At 41.8% G+C, this 21,070-nt stretch overlaps 1 protein-coding gene across 3 annotated transcripts in view; it reads right to left on the bottom strand.

The window, feature by feature from the left end:
- The window catches only part of LOC115201131 (glutamate receptor ionotropic, delta-1), a 436,103-nt gene that overhangs the window by 74,068 nt on the left and 340,965 nt on the right, over positions 1 to 21,070 (bottom strand). For all 3 annotated transcript variants that reach the window (XM_029764453.1, XM_029764454.1, XM_029764455.1), the window contains exon 6: positions 7,395 to 7,568. In XM_029764453.1, the coding sequence (XP_029620313.1) occupies positions 7,395 to 7,568 (174 nt within the window). The remainder of the gene's footprint in view (positions 1 to 7,394; positions 7,569 to 21,070) is intronic.

The raw sequence follows: 21,070 nt of genomic DNA, 5'->3' as shown, positions 1-21,070 counted from the left end.
CACAGTGACAAATAAGCAGCGGGGCAGTCCAACTGTTTCAGAGACAGAAGACGCAGACATTACACTAGGCTATGATTATGACATCCTCTGCACTGACAATTCATGCCATCTCCCTTCTCCACCACATTGGAAAAGCAATATTAAGGATCTGCCCCTTTTTTCAATTTTCACCTAAAATGACATACCCAAATCTAACTGCCTGTAGCTCAGGACCTGAAGCAAGGATATGCACATTCTTGATACCGTTTGAAAGGAAACGCTTTGAAGTTTGTGGAAATGTGAAATTAATGTAGGAGAATATAACACATTAGATATGGTAAAAGATAATACAAAAAAATAATAATAATTTGTACCATCATCTTTGAAATGCAAGAGAAAGACCATAATATATTATTCCAGCCCAGACGCAATTGAGATTTTGGCCACTCGATGGCAGCAGTGTATGTGCAAAGTTTTAGACTGATCCAATGAACCATCACATTTCTGTTCAAAATTTTGTATCAAGACTGCCCAAATGTGTCTAATTGATTTATTAATACATTTTCAAGTTCATAACTGTGCACTCTCCTCAAACAATAGCATGGTATTATTTTACTGTAATAGCTACTGTAAATTGGACAGTGCAGTTAGATTAACAAGAATGTAAGCTTTCTGCCAAAATCAGATATGTCAATGTCCTCGTAAATGTTCTTGTTACTTACAACCTCATGCTAATCACATTAGCCTACGTTCGATCAACCGTCCCACGGGGGACACACCAATCCTGTAGAGGTTAAACAACATGGAGCTTCATCCGCATGATAACACTATATATGGGCTATGGCATACATTCACACCTCATCATAATATGATAACTTAATTATTATGCCTTTTGTCATTTTAGAGTGTGAACATGACATATGGATGAGGATCAGACCAACAATATGCAGGCCAACTAGAGTGTAGTAATGCATAGAGCAGTCTACACTAGTCTGTGGCCAGAGTAGAAGCCTCAAGGACAGCTATGAGCCGGGCTAACTAAGTCTAGGCAGGGCTAAAGCTGGGCAGGGCTAACTAAGGCTGGGCTGCTGACTGCATCTGCTGGGTAGTTTGTAACTGAAGAACTGGGACAGCGACACTGGCTACAACGTCCCCATCAATCCCAACCCCCTGGACCTAAATCTCTCCACCACTGGCACTTAGAGAAGACAAGAACAACAACAACGAGCATTCTCTCTATGTTTTCTCCCCGTGCCCTTGTCACCCTTCTTCAGTCCTCTCCTCCGCCTTGTTGTTAGCTGTGCGTGGCCTGTCCTGATCTCTGTGTTTTTGACGATAACCTTCAGATTACTTCACGATCGCAACAGGTTTGATACAAGAGGTTCGACCAGAGTTCAACAAGTGACCCCTTTAGAAGCCTCAATCAAGAGATCTGTGATCGGCGATCTCAGTCAAACTCAATGTCACCCAGAGAAGTGGAATGGAACGCCACGTTATGGAAGTGATTTGGTGTACGCCAGCATGACCTACCACTGGCTCTGAGTAAATAAAGCCTGTGTGTCTACAGTATGTATGCGGATGACTCAACACTATACAAGTCAGCTACAACAGCGAGTAAAATCATTGCAACACTTAACAAAGACCTGCAGTCACTTTCAGAATGGGTGGCAAGAAATAAGTTAGTCCTAAATATTTCAAAAAATAAAAGCATTGTATTTGGTACAAATCATTCACTAAACCCTAAACCTCAACTAAATATTGTAATGAATCATGTGGAAATTGAGGAGACTAAAATGAGGAGACTAAACTGCTTAGAGTAACCCTGGATTGTAAACTGTTACGGTCAAAACAAATTGGTACAACAGTAGCTAAGATGGGGAGAACAACAATATCAACAAGGCAGGTCCTACAGGCCCTAGTTTAGTCACACCCGGACTACTGCCCAGCCGTGTGGTCAGGTGCCACAAAGAGAAACTTGGGAAAACTACAACTGGCCCAGAACAGGGCAGCACGGCTGGCCCTTAAATGTACACGTAGATCTAACATTAATAATATGCATATCAATCTCTCATGGCTCAAAGTAGAGAAAAGAATGACTTCATCACTACTTGTTTTTGTAAGAATTACTGACATGTTGAATGCACCGAGCTGTCTGTTTAAACTACTAGCACACAGCTCGGACACCCATGCATACATATCCCACAAGACATGCCACCAGAGGTCTCTTCACAGTACTAAAGTCCAGATCAGACAATGGGAGGTGCACAGTACTACATAGAGCCATGGCTACATGAAACTCTATTCCACATCAAGTAACCCATGGAAGTAGTCAAATCAGATAAAAAAAACAGATAAAAATACACCTTATGGGACAGCGAGGATTTGTGAAGAGTCACACACACAGGTACAAACACACACATACAAACACACATAGCATACACACTATACACACACGTACACCTGGATTGTGTGTTGTACTAGAGTGGTCGCCAGAGGGCACACACTTAATCTATTGTTAAATCTGTTTTAAAATTGTATTATAGTGTACTGTATATTACTGCCTTAATTTTTGCTGGACTCCAGGAACAGTAGTAATGGGGATCCACAATAAATCCAAAATACAAATAACGACAGACTGAAGGTGCGGATATGGCTAATTTGTTAATACATGGCTAACTGACATCTTTCCAGGGGGAAGTAGATACAGTAGTGTTGAAATTGCAAATTTTGTGATAAACCGCTGACGGGGTTCGCCGGCAGCATGAACCAGCGTTTGCCATGTCATGAAGGTGATTTAACATCAAAGAGCATTTAACCCTCTTTTTCATGAATTATTGAGATAGGAGTCCCCTGAGGAGTTGGGCCATCTGCTAACGGTTAGCGATAGCGAGAGTTCAGGTGGGTTCAAGGTTTTTTCCATTCAGAGACACCTCTGGTTACATTAATGAGGAACAGAGCGGAGGGATGAGGAACAGAGGGGAGGGATGTTAGAGAGCAGCATCCGTGTGATTTTGTTGGGTGGTTGATTGATAATGTCTAGCTGCTATCTAGCTGCCATATCAAAGGGGTATCTTTGATACATTTGTCATCATACTGTATTTTTGTTGATTCCCATACTGCATGTATTCAAAAGGGGTAATGTATTCAAAAACATATTCTTGTCATAAACTGCAGGAAGTGATTACTCAGCGTTTACTCAACCGAGTTTGCGAGAATGTCCGACTATTATTTGTTGGATTGTTATCAATAAACCCTGAACAGTTTCTACCTCCAATATTTATTTATTTTATTCTACCTCCAATAGTTAGTTAAATAGCTACCTAGACTATCTGCATTGACCCTTTTTGCACTAACGTTTTTGACTCATCACATATGCTGCTGCCAATGTTTATTATCTATCCTCTTGCCAAGTCACTCTATTCCTAGTTATATGTAATTACCTACCTCAATTACCTCATACCCCTGCACATCGACTCTGTACTGGTACCCTGTGTATATAGCCAAGTTATCGTTACTCATTGTCTGTTTATTAATACGTATTTTCTTTCTCTCCGCATTTTTTATGAAGCATGTGACGAATAAAATTTGATAAACCATTTTTTCAATAAAGTGTAGGTTACTTGATGAGTAAACTAGAAACATGTATATGAGTGGGAAGTTTAGTCTGAAAAAAGACTGTTGAGAGACTCAGGAGACTGAAAGCAAAACAACTAACAAAACAAAATGAGTCAATAGGAACCACAGGGTATCTAACGCCTCGCTAGCATCCTGGTCCTCTCAACCATAGAAATAGAATCACAAGGATTGGCATCCCCATTCTATTGATTATGTTTCCATGCTCTCAACCAACTTTTCTTTATCTGTCCTTCAGACCCCAAACACCTGTCACTGTATTCCAACACATGTCAATTGCCCAGCCTTGTGGAACTTCTCATCATCCATTGTCACTCAATGGGAGATACACTATATAGTATGTGCTGTTGACCCCCAGGGGGCCTCAGGGGCCCCCAGGTCAAAGGCTCAGTGATACTCTAAACAATCAGAAGGCTCTTTCATTCTGGGGATGTCACTGCCGTAACATGTGATAGGGGTCACTGACTTTGTCCCATTGGCAGCATCAGATAACAGTAATAGTAAACATTGGCATAGAACTCTGTATTCAATACACATTCTTGTTATTTCATATTTATTTGTTATGATCGACCTTGAACATATTATGAAGCGCAAGTGCTATTTGGCTCTGAATGTCATATGTGGGGATATTTTTTTTTTCCTGAACAAATCTCCTGACCAGGAATAACTCGGCACTAGGGCCCCTGGTCAGGTAACATGGTCAGGAAAGACTCTCGACCCTAGGCATATGCAGTAGAAGTCGGAAGTTTACATACACCTTAGCCAAATACATTTAAACTCAGTTTTTCGCAATTCCCGACATTTAATCCTAGTAAAAATTCAGTTAGGTTCACCACTTTATTTTAAGAATGTGAAATGTCAGAATAATAGTAGAGAGAATTATTTATTTCAGCTTTTATTTCTTTCATCACATTCCCAGTGGGTCAGAAGATTACATACACTCAATTAGTATTTGGTAGCATTGCCTTTAAATTGTTAACTTGAGTCAAATGTTTCGGGTAGCCTTCCACAAGCTTCCCACAATAACTTGGGGGAATTTTGGCCCATTCCTCCTGACAGAGCTGGTGTAACTGAACCAGGTTTGTAGGCCTCCTTGCTCGCACACACTTTTTCAGTTCTGCCAACAAATTTTCTTTGGGATTGAGGTCAGGGCTTTGTGATGGCCACTCCAATACCTTGACTTTGTTGTCCTTAAGCCATTTTGCCACAACTTTGGAAGTATGCTTGGGGTCATTGTCCATTCGGAAGACCCATTTGCGACCAAGCTTTAACTTCCTTACTGATGTCTTGAGATGTTGCTTCAATATATCAACATAATTTTCCCTCCTCATGATGCCATCTATTTTGTGAAGTGCACCAGTCCCTCCTGCAGCAAAGCACCCCCACAACATGATGCTGCCACCCCTGTGCTTCACGGCTGGGATGGTGTTCTTCGGCTCGCAAGCCTCCCCCTTTTTCCTCCAAACATAACAATGGTCATTATGGCCAAACAGTTCTATTTTTCTTTCATCAGACCAGAAGACATTTCTCCAAAAAGTACGATCTTGGTCACCATGTGCAGTTGCAAACCGTAGTCTGGATTTCTATGGTGATTTTGGAGCAGTGGCTCTTCCTTTCTGAGCAGGCTTTCAGGTTATGTCAAAATAGGACTTGTTTTACTGCTGATATAGATACTTTTGTACCTGTTTCCTCCAGCATCTTCACAAGGTCATTTGCTGTTGTTCTGGGATTGATTTGCAATTTTCGCACCAAAGTACGTCCATCTCTAGGAGACTGAACGCATCTCCTTCCTGACAGATGACATGACAGATGCGTGGTCCCATGGTGTTTATATTTGCATACTATTGTTTGTACAGATAAACGTGGTACCTCAAATCAAATCAAAGTTTAATTGTCACGTGCGCCGAATAGTAGACCTTACAGTGAAATGCTTACTTACCAACCAATACTGCGAGAAAAAAAATTGTGTGTGTGTGTGTGTGTGTGTTTGTAGGTAAGTAAAGAAATAAAACAACAGTAAAAAGACATTTGAAAATAACAGTAGCAAGGCTATATAAGGACACCGGTTAGTCAGGCTTATTGAGTTAGTATGTACATGTAGGTATGGTTAAAGTGACTTTGCATATATGATGAACAGAGAGTAGCAGTAGCGTAAAAAGAGGGGTTGGCGGGTTGTGGGACACAATGCAGATAGCCCGGTTAGGGCCAATTGAGGAAGTATGTACATGAATGTATAGTTAAAGTGACTATGCATATATGATAAACAGAAAGTAGCAGCAGTGTAAAAGAGGGGTTGGGGGGGGGCACACAATGCAAATATACCAGGTAACCATTTGGTTACCTGTTCAGGAATCTTATGGGTTGGGGGTAAAAACTGTTGAGAAGCCTTTTTGTCTTAGACTTGGCACTCCGGTACCGCTTGCCATACGGTAGTAGAGAGAACAGTCTATGACTGGGGTGGCTGGGGTCTTTGACAATTTTTAGGGCCTTCCTCTGACACCACCTGGTGTAGAGGTCCTGGATGGCAGGCAGCTTTGGCCCAGTGATGTACTGGGCCGTAAGCACTACCCTCTGAAGTGCCTTGCGGTTGGAGGCCAAGCAATTGCCGTACCAGGCAGTGATGCAACCGGTCAGGATGCTCTCGATGTTGCAGCTGTAGAACCTTTTGAGGACCTCAGGACCCATGCCAAATCTTTTTAGTTTCCTGAGGGGGAATAGGCTTTGTCATGCCCTCTTCACGACTGTCTTGGTGTGTTTGGACCATTCTAGTTTGTTATTGATGTGTACACCAAGGAACTTGAAGCTCTCAACCTGCTTCACTAGAGCCCCGTCGATGAGAATGGGGGCAACCTCAGTGCTCCTTTTCTTGTAGTCCACATTTATCTCCTTAGTCTTGGTTACGTTGAGGGATAGGTATTCTGGTACCACCCGGCCAGGTCTCTGACCTCCTCCCTATAGGCTGTCACGTCATTGTCGGTGATCAGGCCTACCACTGTTGTGTCGTCTGCAAACTTAATGATGGTGTTGGAGTCGTGCCTGGCCATGCAGTCGTGGGTGAACAGGGAGTACAGGAGGGGACTGAGCACGCACCCCTGGGGAGCTCCAGTGTTGAGGATCAGCATGGCAGATGTGTTGCTACCTACCCTCACCACCTGGGGGCGGCCCGTCAGGAAGTCCAGGATCCAGTTGCATAGGGAGGTGTTTAGTCCCAGGTTCCTTAGCTTGGTGATGAGCTTTGAGGGTACTGATGACCTTCAGGTGTTTTGAAATTTTTCCCAAGGATGAACCAGACTTGTGGTCTACAATTCTTTTTCTGAATTCTTGGCTGATTTCTTTTAATTTTCCCATGATGTCAAGCAAAGAGGCACTGAGTTTGAAGGTAGGCCTTGAGATACATCCCCAGGTACACCTCCTATTGACTCAAATTATGTCAATAAGCCTATCAGAAGCTTCTAAAGCTATGACATCATTTTCTGGAATTTTCCAAGCTGTTTAAAGCACAGTCAACTTAGTGTATGTAAACTTCTGACCTACTGGAATTGTGATACAGTGAATTATAAGTGAAATAATCTGTCTGTAAACAATTGTTGGAAAAATGACTGTGTCATGCAGAAAGTAGATGTCCTATCCGACTTGCCAAAACTATTGCTTGTTAACAAGAAATTTGTTGAGTGGTTGAAAAACGAGTTTTAATGACTCCAACCTAAGTGTATGTAAATTTCCGACTTCAACTGTTAGACCTTGATGTGAAGTTGCCAGAAAAGGTCCCTTTTTGAACTGACCTCCAGTGACTGTAGGTATCCTTCCTGTGGGTCACAGAGCAGGGAGGAGATACGGTGGTTGTTCCTCATGCAGCGCACGTTGCTGTCCCTCCACAGAGGAAAGATCTGACGAATCACTGTCATCCGCCCCAAAGCACTGTGGGCCAGCTCCATGATCTCCGTGTCACTGATCTCCTATAACGAGAGGTGGAGAGAAGGGGAGAGGTTGAGAGAAGGGGACAGACATGTTACAGCATAAAAACTCTATAGAGATGAATTTTGAAACAAAAACTGTCCTGCCTGTAACTACTACGACAAGGTGGACAGAGTCCCTGTGTATGGTCACCACATAAGAACAGTCTCAGTCGGACTAGTGTAAGACTTATCAGTTGTTGCCAGTCTCCTGACAAGACCGACAAGTCCTACTGAGACTGTCCTTATATGGACACCGTACCTGAAGAGTACTTTCACTTTGATTCAGAACAGGCATGGGCACAGTGGCCAAACCCATCTAAACAGCACAATGCACATGAGAATGGAAACCCACAATCAATATTCAAGCAATTTTCTGCATGTAGAAACTGCAATATCCCCTGAGGGAAAGAATGTGTCAGAGGGAAATTGGTCATTTAAGTGTTTGACGTCCAAGTGAAAGAGTCATGAAAAGGGAAAACTTAGGCGAGAGCTGTGTCCTCAGAAATCTATGGTGTACGGTGTCCATATTAGGACAGCCTCGGTCTCAGCAGGTGGCAGTGCTGCAGGAGCTGCATCCTTAAGATGAATCTCTTAGATTAGTAGGAATAAGGATGCTTTGATTCGTGGTGAAAGAGCATCTTCCTTCTGCTCTTTCGTTTTCCTTGGGTCTGCTTGTTGTTGACAACACATAGCTCACTCAGCCTCCAGGCAATCTCTGAGCTCCTGCCGGGGAGACCAACCCGACCCAGGGCCCCATTATCTCACCCACCACATCCACCCCCAGGATAGGTGTTAGTCAGCCACTGCCAGTTCCCAGCCTCCCTGCTCACCCCACCACCGCAGCTGTTAGCTTGTCTTCTCATATTTCTTTGTTTTTGTGATATTTTCTGCTTGCTTGGGCTTTCTGTCTGTCTGAAGCAGCAGGGAAGCTTACGGTTCTATATCACTTCCACATCAATGAGAGAGTTGATTCTTGCATGATTTGGTAATAATAACAGGCACATCTGGTGCTGACCGTTTGGCATGATTCATTCATGCGACAATTATAATGTGATATAGGGGAAATAAATGCTCGTCGCAGCATTATAAAATAATACTCAGAGCTGACATATGAGTTAGGTGCAGATTCTCTAACAAAATTATGAAGCAAAGCCGTGTGGGTAATGTTTTACTCATCATCACAATGGTATTTTCTCCACATAAAGATGCCAGAGTTTTACACACTGATTTTTTTCAGGTAAATGTAAATCTGGAAATCCCCACAGCAGTGTAGGCCAGGAGGAGGGTTGGGGTTGGTGTTAGCACTAAAAGCCTCCTAATGCTCTTCTCCACTTTCTGAGCCTGGCCTCCCATGCCCCTCCTGATTTCACTCTCTGATGTGTCCAACATCTGCAGGTGCTGTGCAGACTGGGCCTCTATCATGCCAACCCCCGGGGAAGACCATCTGGTCATCCAACAGGTCTGAAGACTGGAGCCAAGCTACTCTAGACTCTCAAGCCCCAGACAGGAGAGTGGCCCAGGATAGGGACGATGGACAACAGACTATGGACTTGCAATGAGTGTACGAAACATTAAGGACACATGGTCTTTCCATGACATAGACTGACCAGGTGAATCCAGGTGAAAGCTATGATCCCTTATTGATGGCACAAATACAAAAATGTGTTAAATCCACTTCAATCAGCATAGATGAAGGGGAGGAGACAGATTAAAGAAGGATTTTTAAGCCTTGAGATAATTGAGAAATTGATTGTGTTTGTGGGCCATTCAGCAAGTGAATGGGCAAGACAAAAGATTTAAGTGCCCTTGAACGGGGTATGGAAGTAGGTGCCAGATTTTGACACTGCTGGGTTTTTCACACTCAACAGTTTCACATGTGTATCAAGAAGGTATCAAGAATGGAAGGTGTTCTTAATGTTTTGTACACAGCGTATAACAGACGGATATTTGGATGGAGGACACAACTGTTTACCCCTGGCAAAAGTACATGATCTCTTTCGTAAACACTCATGTTTATTTAGACAGAGTAGTGTTGATCTTGGCCTGGGCCGTTGCAGCCCCTGTAGCAGATGAATAAGTGATGTAAAGCTACAGCATTGTTCTGGAGGATCTGTCTGGTAGTACAACACATTTACATTTACATTTTAGTCATTTAGCAGACGCTCTTATCCAGAGCGACTTACAGTATGTACACCAAGGTTAGAGTGTCTCAGCTAGGACAAGCTAGCTACACAGTGTGAAAGTGCCTTATGGTGGTACTGGAACCATCAATTGCAATACATTGCAGGCTAATATTACAATGACAAACGATTTGCTGGTTCTGACAGAAAAACTAGAAATAGTTTTTAACAAGCAGCCTCAAAAGCAACATCATTTTTTAACCTAAATTATTAACAGTGCACACTACACAGATTAGGGGGGAGTAGGGTAAGTTGAGCCTAAGGGGTAACCTGAGCCACCTTTTCTTCTAGGAAACTATACACAAAATTAAATAATTTGACCAAAAATTTCAGAAGAGGTCATCTTTTCATGGAGGAAGAAACAACATGGACAACGTGCTAAGCAAGTTAGGTCCAAAAATTGGATTTTCACAAAGTAAAATGAATTTAGAGGTTAGGGGTTTCATGATGCTTGTGTCTAAACCAAAGTAGATCATTTTTAGACTGTTTTATACATCAATTGGTGTCTCTATGAGCTTCAATATGAGGTCTTAAACCTAGCATGAAAGTTCATCATTGTAGCTGTGTGGGCTAATAGTCTAAATGTTTGTATTAGGGTAAGTTGAGCCAATGGTTGAGTCAGTGGCAAGTTGAGCAAATCGAAGTGCTTTCTTCCCAGGCATAATGCAAGGCATTATTGCTGAGATATGAAGTAACAACAGGGCCGTGCCTTTGTAAAAAGTGTTACAAAAAAGTACAAAGTGTTTGTTAGGTCTTAAGCCTGTGTTAAAATATGCTTAAAATTATTACAAGACAAAAAGAGATTGTAATTTTGTTGAATTGTGGTTTTAAAAACCTAATGGTAATATCTCATACAGTTTACATGAATTCTGATTATTTCCAGGATATACAACATCCTGAAATATATGTAGATATCTTTGTAAGATAGAATACTACATTTTCCTTGATGGAGTGATGCTGAATGTAAAAAATAGCTCCCCTGCGTGATTCTACACAACTCTGGAACATCTGAGTCACACAAACTTCTGATCTCTCTTTAAAGAAAATCCATATCATAACGCTTTTCTCAGAAACATATTATTTAGAATAGTTGTTCTTATTAATTTTGACTGATATCAAATGTAATTAACAACAACAAATGACATCTGCAGGAAAGAAAATCTAAGCTTGCACTAATTAAACACATTTCTATATTAGCAACAAATATTATGCCTGATGATGTTCAAAGCAAATGATCCATGCAGGGTCCCATATTTAACAATAGCATTTTATTTATTTAATACATTTTAGAATAAGGCTGTAAAGTAACAACATGTGGAAAAAGTCAAGGAGTCTGAATACTTTCCGAATGCACTGTATATATGTATATTGTAGCAACCCGTAGGCAGTGTGTCTCGAGTCCGGTCTCGAGACCACAAATTGAGTGTCTTGTCTCGGTGTCAGATACATTTTTACTCGGTCTTGACTCAGTCTTGGACAATGAGTAATCGTAATTTCTTCCTGAGACCTGCCGAGCCCAGCGGAATAAAAAAACTCTGAATGATCAGCTTCCATTCAGTCAGCTTCTAAAAATGGTTTTGTCAGGCCAATCATCCACAGTCCTTTCATAATACAGGTAACTGACAAAATAAAGGAAACACGAACATAAAGTGTCTTAAGAGGGCATTGGACCACTACGAGCCAGACCAGCTTCAACCCACCTTGGCATAGATTCTAGTGTCTGGAACACTATTGGAAGGATGTGACACCATTCTTCCACGAGAAATTCTATAATTTGGTGTTTTATTGATGGTGGTGGAAAATGCTGTCTCAGGCACCGCTACAGAATCTCCCATTAGTGTTGAATTGGGTTTAGATCTGGTGACTGAGATGGCCATGGTATATGGTTTATATCGTATTCATGCTCATCAAACCATTCAGTGACCACTCGTGCCCTGTGGATGGGGGCATTGTCATCCTATGGGGGCATAGACATGGTAGGCAAAATAATGTCCTGTCCAGCATTTTTATACATGACCTTAAGCATGATAGGATGTTAATTGTTTAATTTACTCAGGAATAGTGCTGTTACATGACCGTATTACCGCCACACCAGAGGATGCGAGTCATGAAGGCAGTCAAATTATACGTGACAGTTTAGGGTAATTAGGCTTCTCCAATTTCTGATGCTGCAGCTGGTCATTAGCAGCCTACCAAACTTGCTAACTGCCTGGTACTCAGCACTCTATTGTCCCTCTAATCACTATGACATCAAAGCAAATGTGATCGAAAATCTAATCAAACACTTCATGAGAGCTCATGAGCTCATGTTGCGCAACATTTCTATAGGCTATGCAATTGCGTCAGAAAACAGAGTGATGGCCTCTATTAAAAAGAGGAGGATCCCATTCACTTTCTATAGTCTAGGCCTACTGTACTTATTTATCAACTTTTCTAAATTAAGCACATTGTTTCTCTTTACAACAGTGTCACGCCTGCTCCCTTTCTCCCTCCCTGGCGCTCGAGGGAGACCTGCAGTTATTTGCTTGATAATCACTGGCTGACAAATTTTCATAACCGCCACAGCCCTACTCAGGAACCACACCTGTGTGGAAGCACCTGCTTTCAATATACTTTGTATCCCTCATTCACTGAAGTGTCTCCATGATTTTGTCAGTTACCTGTACATTCATATACACTGCTAACTTTATGCCTAACCTTAAATACTGAATTATTACTATATACAGCCAATTTTTACTTTGCAGCAGGCCCAACTAGGGGACATCTCTCAGCTCTGCCTCCAGGACAAGACTCATCCCAATAAATGTAAACTTGCTCTGTGCAGCCACCAGGGAAGAGTGGGGGAAATTGTTTGAAAGTTGAGCACTCACAATCTCTGTTTAAAATGAACTGTTCCCGAGTGTGTACATTTAATTCAAAATATCTTCAATGATAACAAATAGTTTAGTATTGAGAAGACATGATAAAAACATAGCTTGACCAGTCTTGATTAGCCGGCTCTGGTAGGTCATGGATCTTTACACATGTCAAATTCTTGTTAAGCTTACTGCCAATATCAGAAATGTCTATGTCCTGGGAAATGTTCTTGTTACTTACAACCTCATGCTAATCACATTAGCCTACGTTAGCTCAACTATCCCGTGGAAGGGACACCGATTCCAAAGAAGTTTTAATATCCCCTTTCACCTTGTCTATCCTCAAACCATGCCCCAGTTCAGCTCAGCAAGCAATCTACTCCAAACATTTATTTAGTAGGCCTACAATGTACAGTTAAGAACATAACTACTGTTCCCTGAAAGAGGGAATGAGATATAACATTCTATGGGGAGTCAGTGACCAATCACATTCTCCTGAAGAAAACTGAAATCATGGCCAACAGGCCAATGGATGTCAAACCTGCTCTCGGAAGCCCCGCCTTCCTGGCTATAATACCAGGGATCGCATGAATTTCTTCAATTTAGCACCGCTCTTCAGCGAGCCCAAATTCCCTGACAGTGCAGGGACAAAATATGTTATACCTTGTTCCCTCCTGCAGGGAACCGTAGTTATATTCATAACTGTACTTTCCCCTTTAGTCGGTCACTCTGTATAACATACTATGGGGACATACAATCACGCCCCAAGCCAGCTCAGAGGGTACCTAACTATGAAGCTCACGGTAGCCCAAGCACACACAGGTTCCACCAGCTCCAAAAAGGGGTTGGCAGGAACTGGAACATGCTGTCATACACAAAGATCCAGAGCATCACAAACATGCTCAATGGGTGACATGTCTTATGAGTATGCAGGCCATGGAAGAACTGGGACATTTTCAGCTTCCAGGAATTGTGTACAGATCCTTGCAACATGGAGCTGTGCATTATCATGCTGAAACATGAGGTGATGGCGGTGGATGAATGGCATGACAATGGGCAGGATCTCGTCACGGTATCTCTGTGCATTCAAATTTCCATAGATAAAATGCAATTGTGTTCATTATCCATAGCTTATGCCTGCCCATACCATAACCCAACCGCCACCATGGGGCACTCTATTTACAGCTTTGAGATCAGCAAACCGCTCGCCCACACCGGCCATCTGCCCAGTACGTCGAGGACGCAGATGAGCTTCCCTGAGACGATTTCTTACAGTTTGTACAGTAATTCTTCGGTTATGCAAACCCACAGTTTCATCAGCTGTCTGGGTGGCTGGTCTCAGACTATCCCGCAGGTGAAGAAGCCGGATGTGGAGGTTCTGGGCTGGCGTGGTTACACATGGTCTGCGGATGTGAGGCCGTTTGGACGTACTGCCAAATTCTCTAAAACGATATTGCAGGTGGCTTATTGGTAGAGAAATTAAAATTCAATTATCTAGCAACAGCTCTGGTGGACATTCCTGCACTCAGCATGCCAATTACATGCTCCCTCAAAACTTGAGACATCTGTGGCATTGTGTTATGTGACAAAACTGCACATTTTAGAGTAGCCTTTTATTGTCCCCAGCACAAGATGCACCTGTGTAATGATCATGCTGTTTAATCTGCTTCTTGATATGCCACCCCTGTCAGGTGGATGGATTATCTTGGCAAAGGATAAATGTTCACTAAACAAATTTGTGCACAAAATTTGAGAGAAATAAGCTTTTTGTCCATAGGGAACATTTCTAGGATCTTTCATTTCAGCCAACACTTTACATGTTGCATTTATATTCAGTGTAATACACCACACTGGCTCCTCAGACGCAAATTGGTATTGGACTGAAAGAGAGAGGCATAAGTCGTCGGACACCCCAGACAGAGCAAAGAAACAAGACATAAAAAAGTGACGGCGGTGTCGCCAGAGACAAGTTTGTTTATAAATGTAAACCAATCCATACATTTTAAATACAGTACTGAGTTTTTTGAAAAGTTTAGACTTGTTCCACAGATTTTAGTGTTTTCTTTTTCAGCTTTGAGATTGAAGTGTTCAAGACAGTTAGATTTTTGGGAAAAATAAGTTATTGTCTTCTGTAATTTCACAGGCTCTGGCCAGTCGGCATTTTTAATAACTTCCCCTGAGATCAAGGACTTGATCGCAGCAGCATTCCGGAGAAGAAGGGCCAAGCGGGCTTATGGGAATTAAAAGTGGAATCAGAATGAAAACCGGAGTAACCATCCAAGTCTACCGCAGCCCTACCCAAAACATCTGATGTGCAATAGAACACAGACAATTACCTTAGAGACTATTTTCACTGACTCTTCACACCCGCTTCTCAAGAGACTTTTTGAGAAGCAAACACTTACCTACAGTGCCTTGCAAAAGTATTCATTCCCCTTGGAGTTTTTCCTATTTTGTTGCATTACAACCTGAAATTTAATCGATTTTTATTTGGATTTCATGTAATGGACATAGAAAAAATAGTCCAAATTGGTGAAGTGAAATGCAAAAAAATAAAAATGGAAAAGTGGTGCGTGCATATGTATTCACCCACTTTACTATGAAGCCCCTAAATAAGATCTGGTGCAACCAATTACATCCAGAGGTCACATAATTAGTTAAATAAAGTCTACCTGTGTGAAATCTAAGTGTCACATGATCTCACATGATCTCAGTATATATACACCTGTTCTGAAAGGCCCCAGAGTCTGCAACACCACTAAGCAAGGGGCACCACCAAGCAAGCAGCACCATGGAGACCAAGGAGCTCTCCAAACAGGTCAGGGACAAAGTTGTGGATAAGTACAGATCAGGGTTGGGATATAAAATTATCTGAAACTTTTAATATCCCACAGATCACCATTAAATCCATTATTAAAAAATGGAAAGAATATGGCACCACAACAAACCTGCTAAGAGAGGGCCACCCACAAAAACTCACGGACCAGTAAAGGAGGGCATTAAGAAGAGAGGCAACAAAGAGACCAAAGATAACCCTGAAGAAGCTGCAAAGCTCCACAGCGGAGATTGGAGTATCTGTCCATAGGACCACTTTAAGCCGTACACTCCACAGAGCTGGGCTTTACAGAAGAGTGGCCAGAAAAAAACATTGCTTAAAGAAAAAAATAAGCAAACGTTTGGTGTTCGCCAAAAGGCATGTGGGAGACTCCCCAAACATATGGAAGAAGGTGCTCTGGTCAGATGAGACTAAAATTGAGCTTTTGGGCCATCACGAAAAACGCCATGCCTGGCGCAAACTCAACACCTCTCATCACCCCGAGAATACCATCCCCACAGTGAAGCATGGTGGTGGCAGCATCATGCTGTGGGGATGTTTTCATTGGCAGGGACTGAGGAACTGGTCAGAATTGAAGGAATGATGGATGACGCTAAATACAGGGAAATTCTTGAGGGAAACCTGTTTCAGTCTTCCAGAGATTTGAGACTGGGATGGAGGTTCACCTTCCAGCAGGAAAATGACCATAAGCATACTGCTAAAGCAACACTCGAGTGGTCTTAGTGGAAACATTTACATATCTTGGAAAGGCCTAGTCAAAGCCCAGACCTCAAACCAATTGAGAATATGTGGTATGACTTAAAGATTGCTGTACACCAGCAGAACCCATCCAACTTGAAGGAGATGGAGCAGTTTTGCCTTGAAGAATGGGAAAAAATTCCATTGGCTAGATGTGCCAAGCTTATAGAGACATACCCCAAGAGACTTGCAGCTGTAATAACTGCAAAAGGTGGCTCTACAAAGTATTGACTTTGGACGGGGGGTGGGGGGGTTTAAATAGTTATGCACGCTCAAGTTCTGTTTTTTTGTATAATTTCTTATTTGTCTCATAATAAAAAATACTTTGCATCTTCAAAGTGGTAGGTATGTTGTGTAAATCAAATATACAAATCCCCCCCCAAAAAATCTATTTTAATTACAGGTTGTAAGGCAACAAAATAGGAAAAATGCCAAGGGGGGTGAATACTTTCTCAAGCCACTGTAAATACAGAACACCCACCTTTACCTAGAGTTGAAGTCGGAAGTTTACATACATTTAGGTTGGAGTCATTACAACTCGTTTTTCAACCACTCCACAAATGTCTTGTTAACAAACTATAGTTTTGGTCAGTTAGGACATCTACTTTGTGCTTAACACAAGACAGATTATTTCACTTATAATTCACTGTATCACAATTCCAGTAGGTCAGAAGTTTACATTCACTAAGTTGACTGTGCCTTTAAACAGATTGGAAAATTCCAGAAAATTATGTCATGGCTTTAGAAGCTTCTGGTAGGCTAATGGACATCATTTGAGTCAATTGGAGGTGTACCTGTGGATGTATTTCAAGGCCTACCTACAAACTCAGTGCCTCTTTGCTTGACATCATTGGAAAATCAAAAGAAATCAGCCAAGACAAAAAAAGAAAAAATTGTAGAACTCCACAAGTCTGGTTCATCATTGGGAGCAATTTCCAAACGCCTGAAGGTACCACGTTCATCTTGTACAAACAATAGTATGCAAGTATAAACACCATGGGACCACGCAGCCGTCAAACCGCTCAGGAAGGAGATGTGTTCTGTCTCCTAAAGATGAACACACTTTCGTGCGAAAAGTGCAAATCAATCCCAGAACAACAGCAAATGACCTTGTGAAGATGCTGTAAGAAACAGGTACATAAGTATCTATATCCACAGTAAAACGCGGCCAATATCGACATAACCTGAAAGGCCGCTCAGCAAGGAAGAAACCACTGCTCCAAAACCACCATAAAAATCCAGACTACGGTTTGCAACCTCACATGGGGACAAAGATCATACTTTTTGGAGAAATGTCTTCTGGTCTGATGAAACAAAAATAGAACTGTTTGGCCATAATGACCATCGTAATGTTTGGAGGAAAAAAGGGGAGACTTGCAAGCCGAAGAACACCAACACTATGAAGCACGGGGGTGGCAGCATCATGTTGTCGGGGTGCTTTGCTGCAGGAGGGACTGGTGCGCTTCACAAAATACATGGCATCATGAAGAAGGAAAAATTATATGGCTACATTGAAGCAACATCTCAAGACATCAGTCAGGAAGTTAAAGTTTGGTCGCAAATGGGTCTTCCAAATGGACAATGACCCTAAGCATACTTCCAAAGTTGTGGCAAAATGGCTTAAGGACAACAAAGTCAAGGTATTGGAGTGGCCATCAAAAAGCCCTGACCTCAATCCCAAAGAAAATTTGTTGGCAGAACTGAAAAAGTGTGTGCGAGCAAGAAGGCCTACAAACCTGACTCTGTTACACCAGCTCTGTCATGAGGAATGGGCCAAAATTCACCCAACTTATTGTGGGAAGCTTGTGGAAGGCTTCCCAAAACGTTTGAGCCAAGTTAAACAATTTAAAGGCAATGCTACCAAATACTAATTGACTGTATGTAAACTTCTGACCCTCTGGGAATGTGATGAAAGAAATAAAAGCTGAAATAAATCATTCTCTCTACTATTATTATATACTTCTGGCCCTTCTTTGGACACTGTTAACAACCCTCCAGGCGAGCTTCAATGCCATACAACTCTCCTTCCGTGGCCTCCAACTGCACTTAAATACAAGTAAAACTAAATGCATGCTCTTCAACCGATCGCTGCCCGCACCTGCCCGCCCATCCAGCATCACTACTCTGGACGGTTCTTACTTAGAATATGTGGACAACTACAAATACCTAGGTGTCTGGTTAGACTGTAAGCTCTCCTTCCAGACTCACATCAAACATCTCCAATCCAAAGTTAAATCTAGAATTGGCTTCCTATTTCGCAACAAAGCATCCTTCACTCATGCTGCCAAACATACCCTCGTAAAACTGACCATCCTACCGATCCTCAACTTCGGCGATGTAATTTACAAAATAGCCTCCAATACCCTACTCAATAAACTGGATGCAGTCTATCACAGTGCCATCCGTTTTGTCACCAAAGCCCCATATACTACCCGCCACTGCGACCTGTACGCTCTCGTTGGCTGGCCCTCGCTTCATACTCGTTGCCAAAGCCACTGGCTCCAGGTCATTTACAAGACCCTGCTAGGTAAAGTCCCCCCCAACCTATAGCACACGCTGCAACAGGTATATCACTCTGGTCACCCCCAAAGCCTATTCCTGCTTTGGTCGTCTCTCCTTCCAGTTCTCTGCTGCCAATGACTGGAACGAACTACAAAAATCTCAAACTGGAAACACTTTTCCCCATCACTAGCTTTAAATACCAACTGTCAGAGCAGCTCACAGATCACTGCACCTGTACATAGCCCATCTATAATTTAGCCCAAACAACTACCTCTTCCCCTACTGTATTTATTTATTTATTTTGCTCCTTTGCACCCCATTATTTCTATTTCTACTTTGCACTTTCTTCCACTACAAATCTACCATTCCAGTGTTTTACTTGCTATATTGTATTTACTTTGCCACCATGGCCTTTTTTGCCTTTACCTCCCTTATCTCACCTCATTTGCTCACATTGTATATAGACTTATTTTTCTACTGTATTAGTGACTGTATGTTTGTTTTACTCCATGTGTAACTCTGTGATGTTGTATGTGTCGAACTGCTTTGCTTTATCTTGGCCAGGTCGCAATTGTAAATGAGAACGTGTTCTCAACTTGCCTACCTGGTTAAATAAAGGTGAAAAAAAAACTCTGGCATTTCACATTCTTAAAATAAAGCGGTGATCCTAACTGTCCTAAAACAGGTCATTTTTACTAGGATTAAATGTCAGGAATTGTGAAAACTGAGTTTAAATGTATTTGGCTAAGGTGTATGTAAACTTCCGACTTCAACTGTATATACAGAACATTACCCTCTTCTTTTTACGACTCCTTATTACATATTGTGTATGTTTTTATAAATGTTTATGGCATTGTTGAGGAGAGCTTGCAATTAAAAAAAATAATTGTTCCTAACTTTTTTTTTTGGAACGGGGTTTTGAATATATTTTTTTACTTATGACTTATGTTGTACACAGCGATCTAAGGCACAGCATGTCAGTGCAAGGGGCGTCCCTACAGTCCCTGGTTCTAGCCCAGGCTGTATCACATCCGTCCGTGATTGGGAGTCCCATAGGGCGGCACGGGTAAATAAGAATTTATTCTTAACTGACTTGCCTAGTTAAAAACAGGTTTTCATTAGAGATGTTGTATTGTATGATTTGTTTGTCTATTTGAACACTTCTTCTTTTTTGGTGAGGGGGGGGCATTACCGAGCAATTGTATATATTTTTTAAATTGTATTTATGTCTTGGCTTATCTTGAATACTTGTTTTTATCATGTTTTATTTAATTAGAGATGTTATGTTTCATCATTTGATTTTTGAACACTTCTTCTATTTTATGGGGGGGGGGGGTATGTGACAATAAAGTAAGGGAGAGGATGGGCCTGTAACAATGGTGAGGTGTGAGCATCAGGATATCGAAATGGCATGTCTCAGGCTGAACACATTGGCAGTCAGGATCTCTAGTTTCCACCTTAGTGTTGTTAACACCCCATGGTTCCCGTTATCCAACAGTTGGTGGAGAAACCAGCTTTTGAGTGTTCAGAGATAAAACACCTAAGTTCTTACGACTGGCATGGAAGTCGCGAGAGTCTTCAGAGGTGTAAGGATAATTAGGAGTCTGAAACTAGGGTATTTTGGTGCAGTGTATTAGTAAGGGCAGATCGAGGAAGTTGTTATATATTTTGTCTTTTTATCTATTATTTAGAGACCCATTTGGGTTAGTGATCATTTTTAGAGTGACTCTTTATTTTCTCTCAGCATGCATTATGTCACCATTCTGAATGTATAAAGAATCCATATGTTCTTCTGAAATATGAACACAGAAATACTAGATTAGATTTGCATTGTTCTGGTCTTGGTCTTGACTCGGTCTCGGTCTTGACTCGGTCTCGGCCCCCTCGCCCCCCTCCCGGTCTCGGTCTTTCAGCCAATACTGAAAAACAAGTGTGGCATCCTAATGGTCCAGAGACCCAGACTATGTCTATGGCAAAGACCTAGGCTGCGTCATAAAAATGACATCCTATTCCCATTGGGCTCTCGTAAAAAGTAGTATACTATATAGGGAAAATACTGCTATTTGGGACACACACCTAGACTCTGTATGGTGGCATATTTAAATAAGTGGATTGCGGTACCAAAACTGTTAAAACAGATCTTTATGGAATTTAAATTCTTAATTTGCAACTGGCAGAGTGACAACACCGGTGAATTAAGCAAGGGATGACAGTTTTGAATTTATAATTCATAAAATGAGAATTGTTTTTCCAGAACTGCAAATGCTTAAGTGGATGTGGGAGAATCAGGCATATTGAAATGTAAACAGCCAAAGAGGAAACGCTCAGGCATCCTTAATTAACCACTTGGCAATGCTTGTAATGCGTTGCATCAAACAATGAACATTCCTT

This window comes from Salmo trutta, chromosome 10 (genome assembly GCF_901001165.1).
Source record: "Salmo trutta chromosome 10, fSalTru1.1, whole genome shotgun sequence".
NCBI lineage: Eukaryota > Metazoa > Chordata > Actinopteri > Salmoniformes > Salmonidae > Salmo > Salmo trutta.
This window is presented reverse-complemented; position numbering and strand designations above follow the sequence as displayed.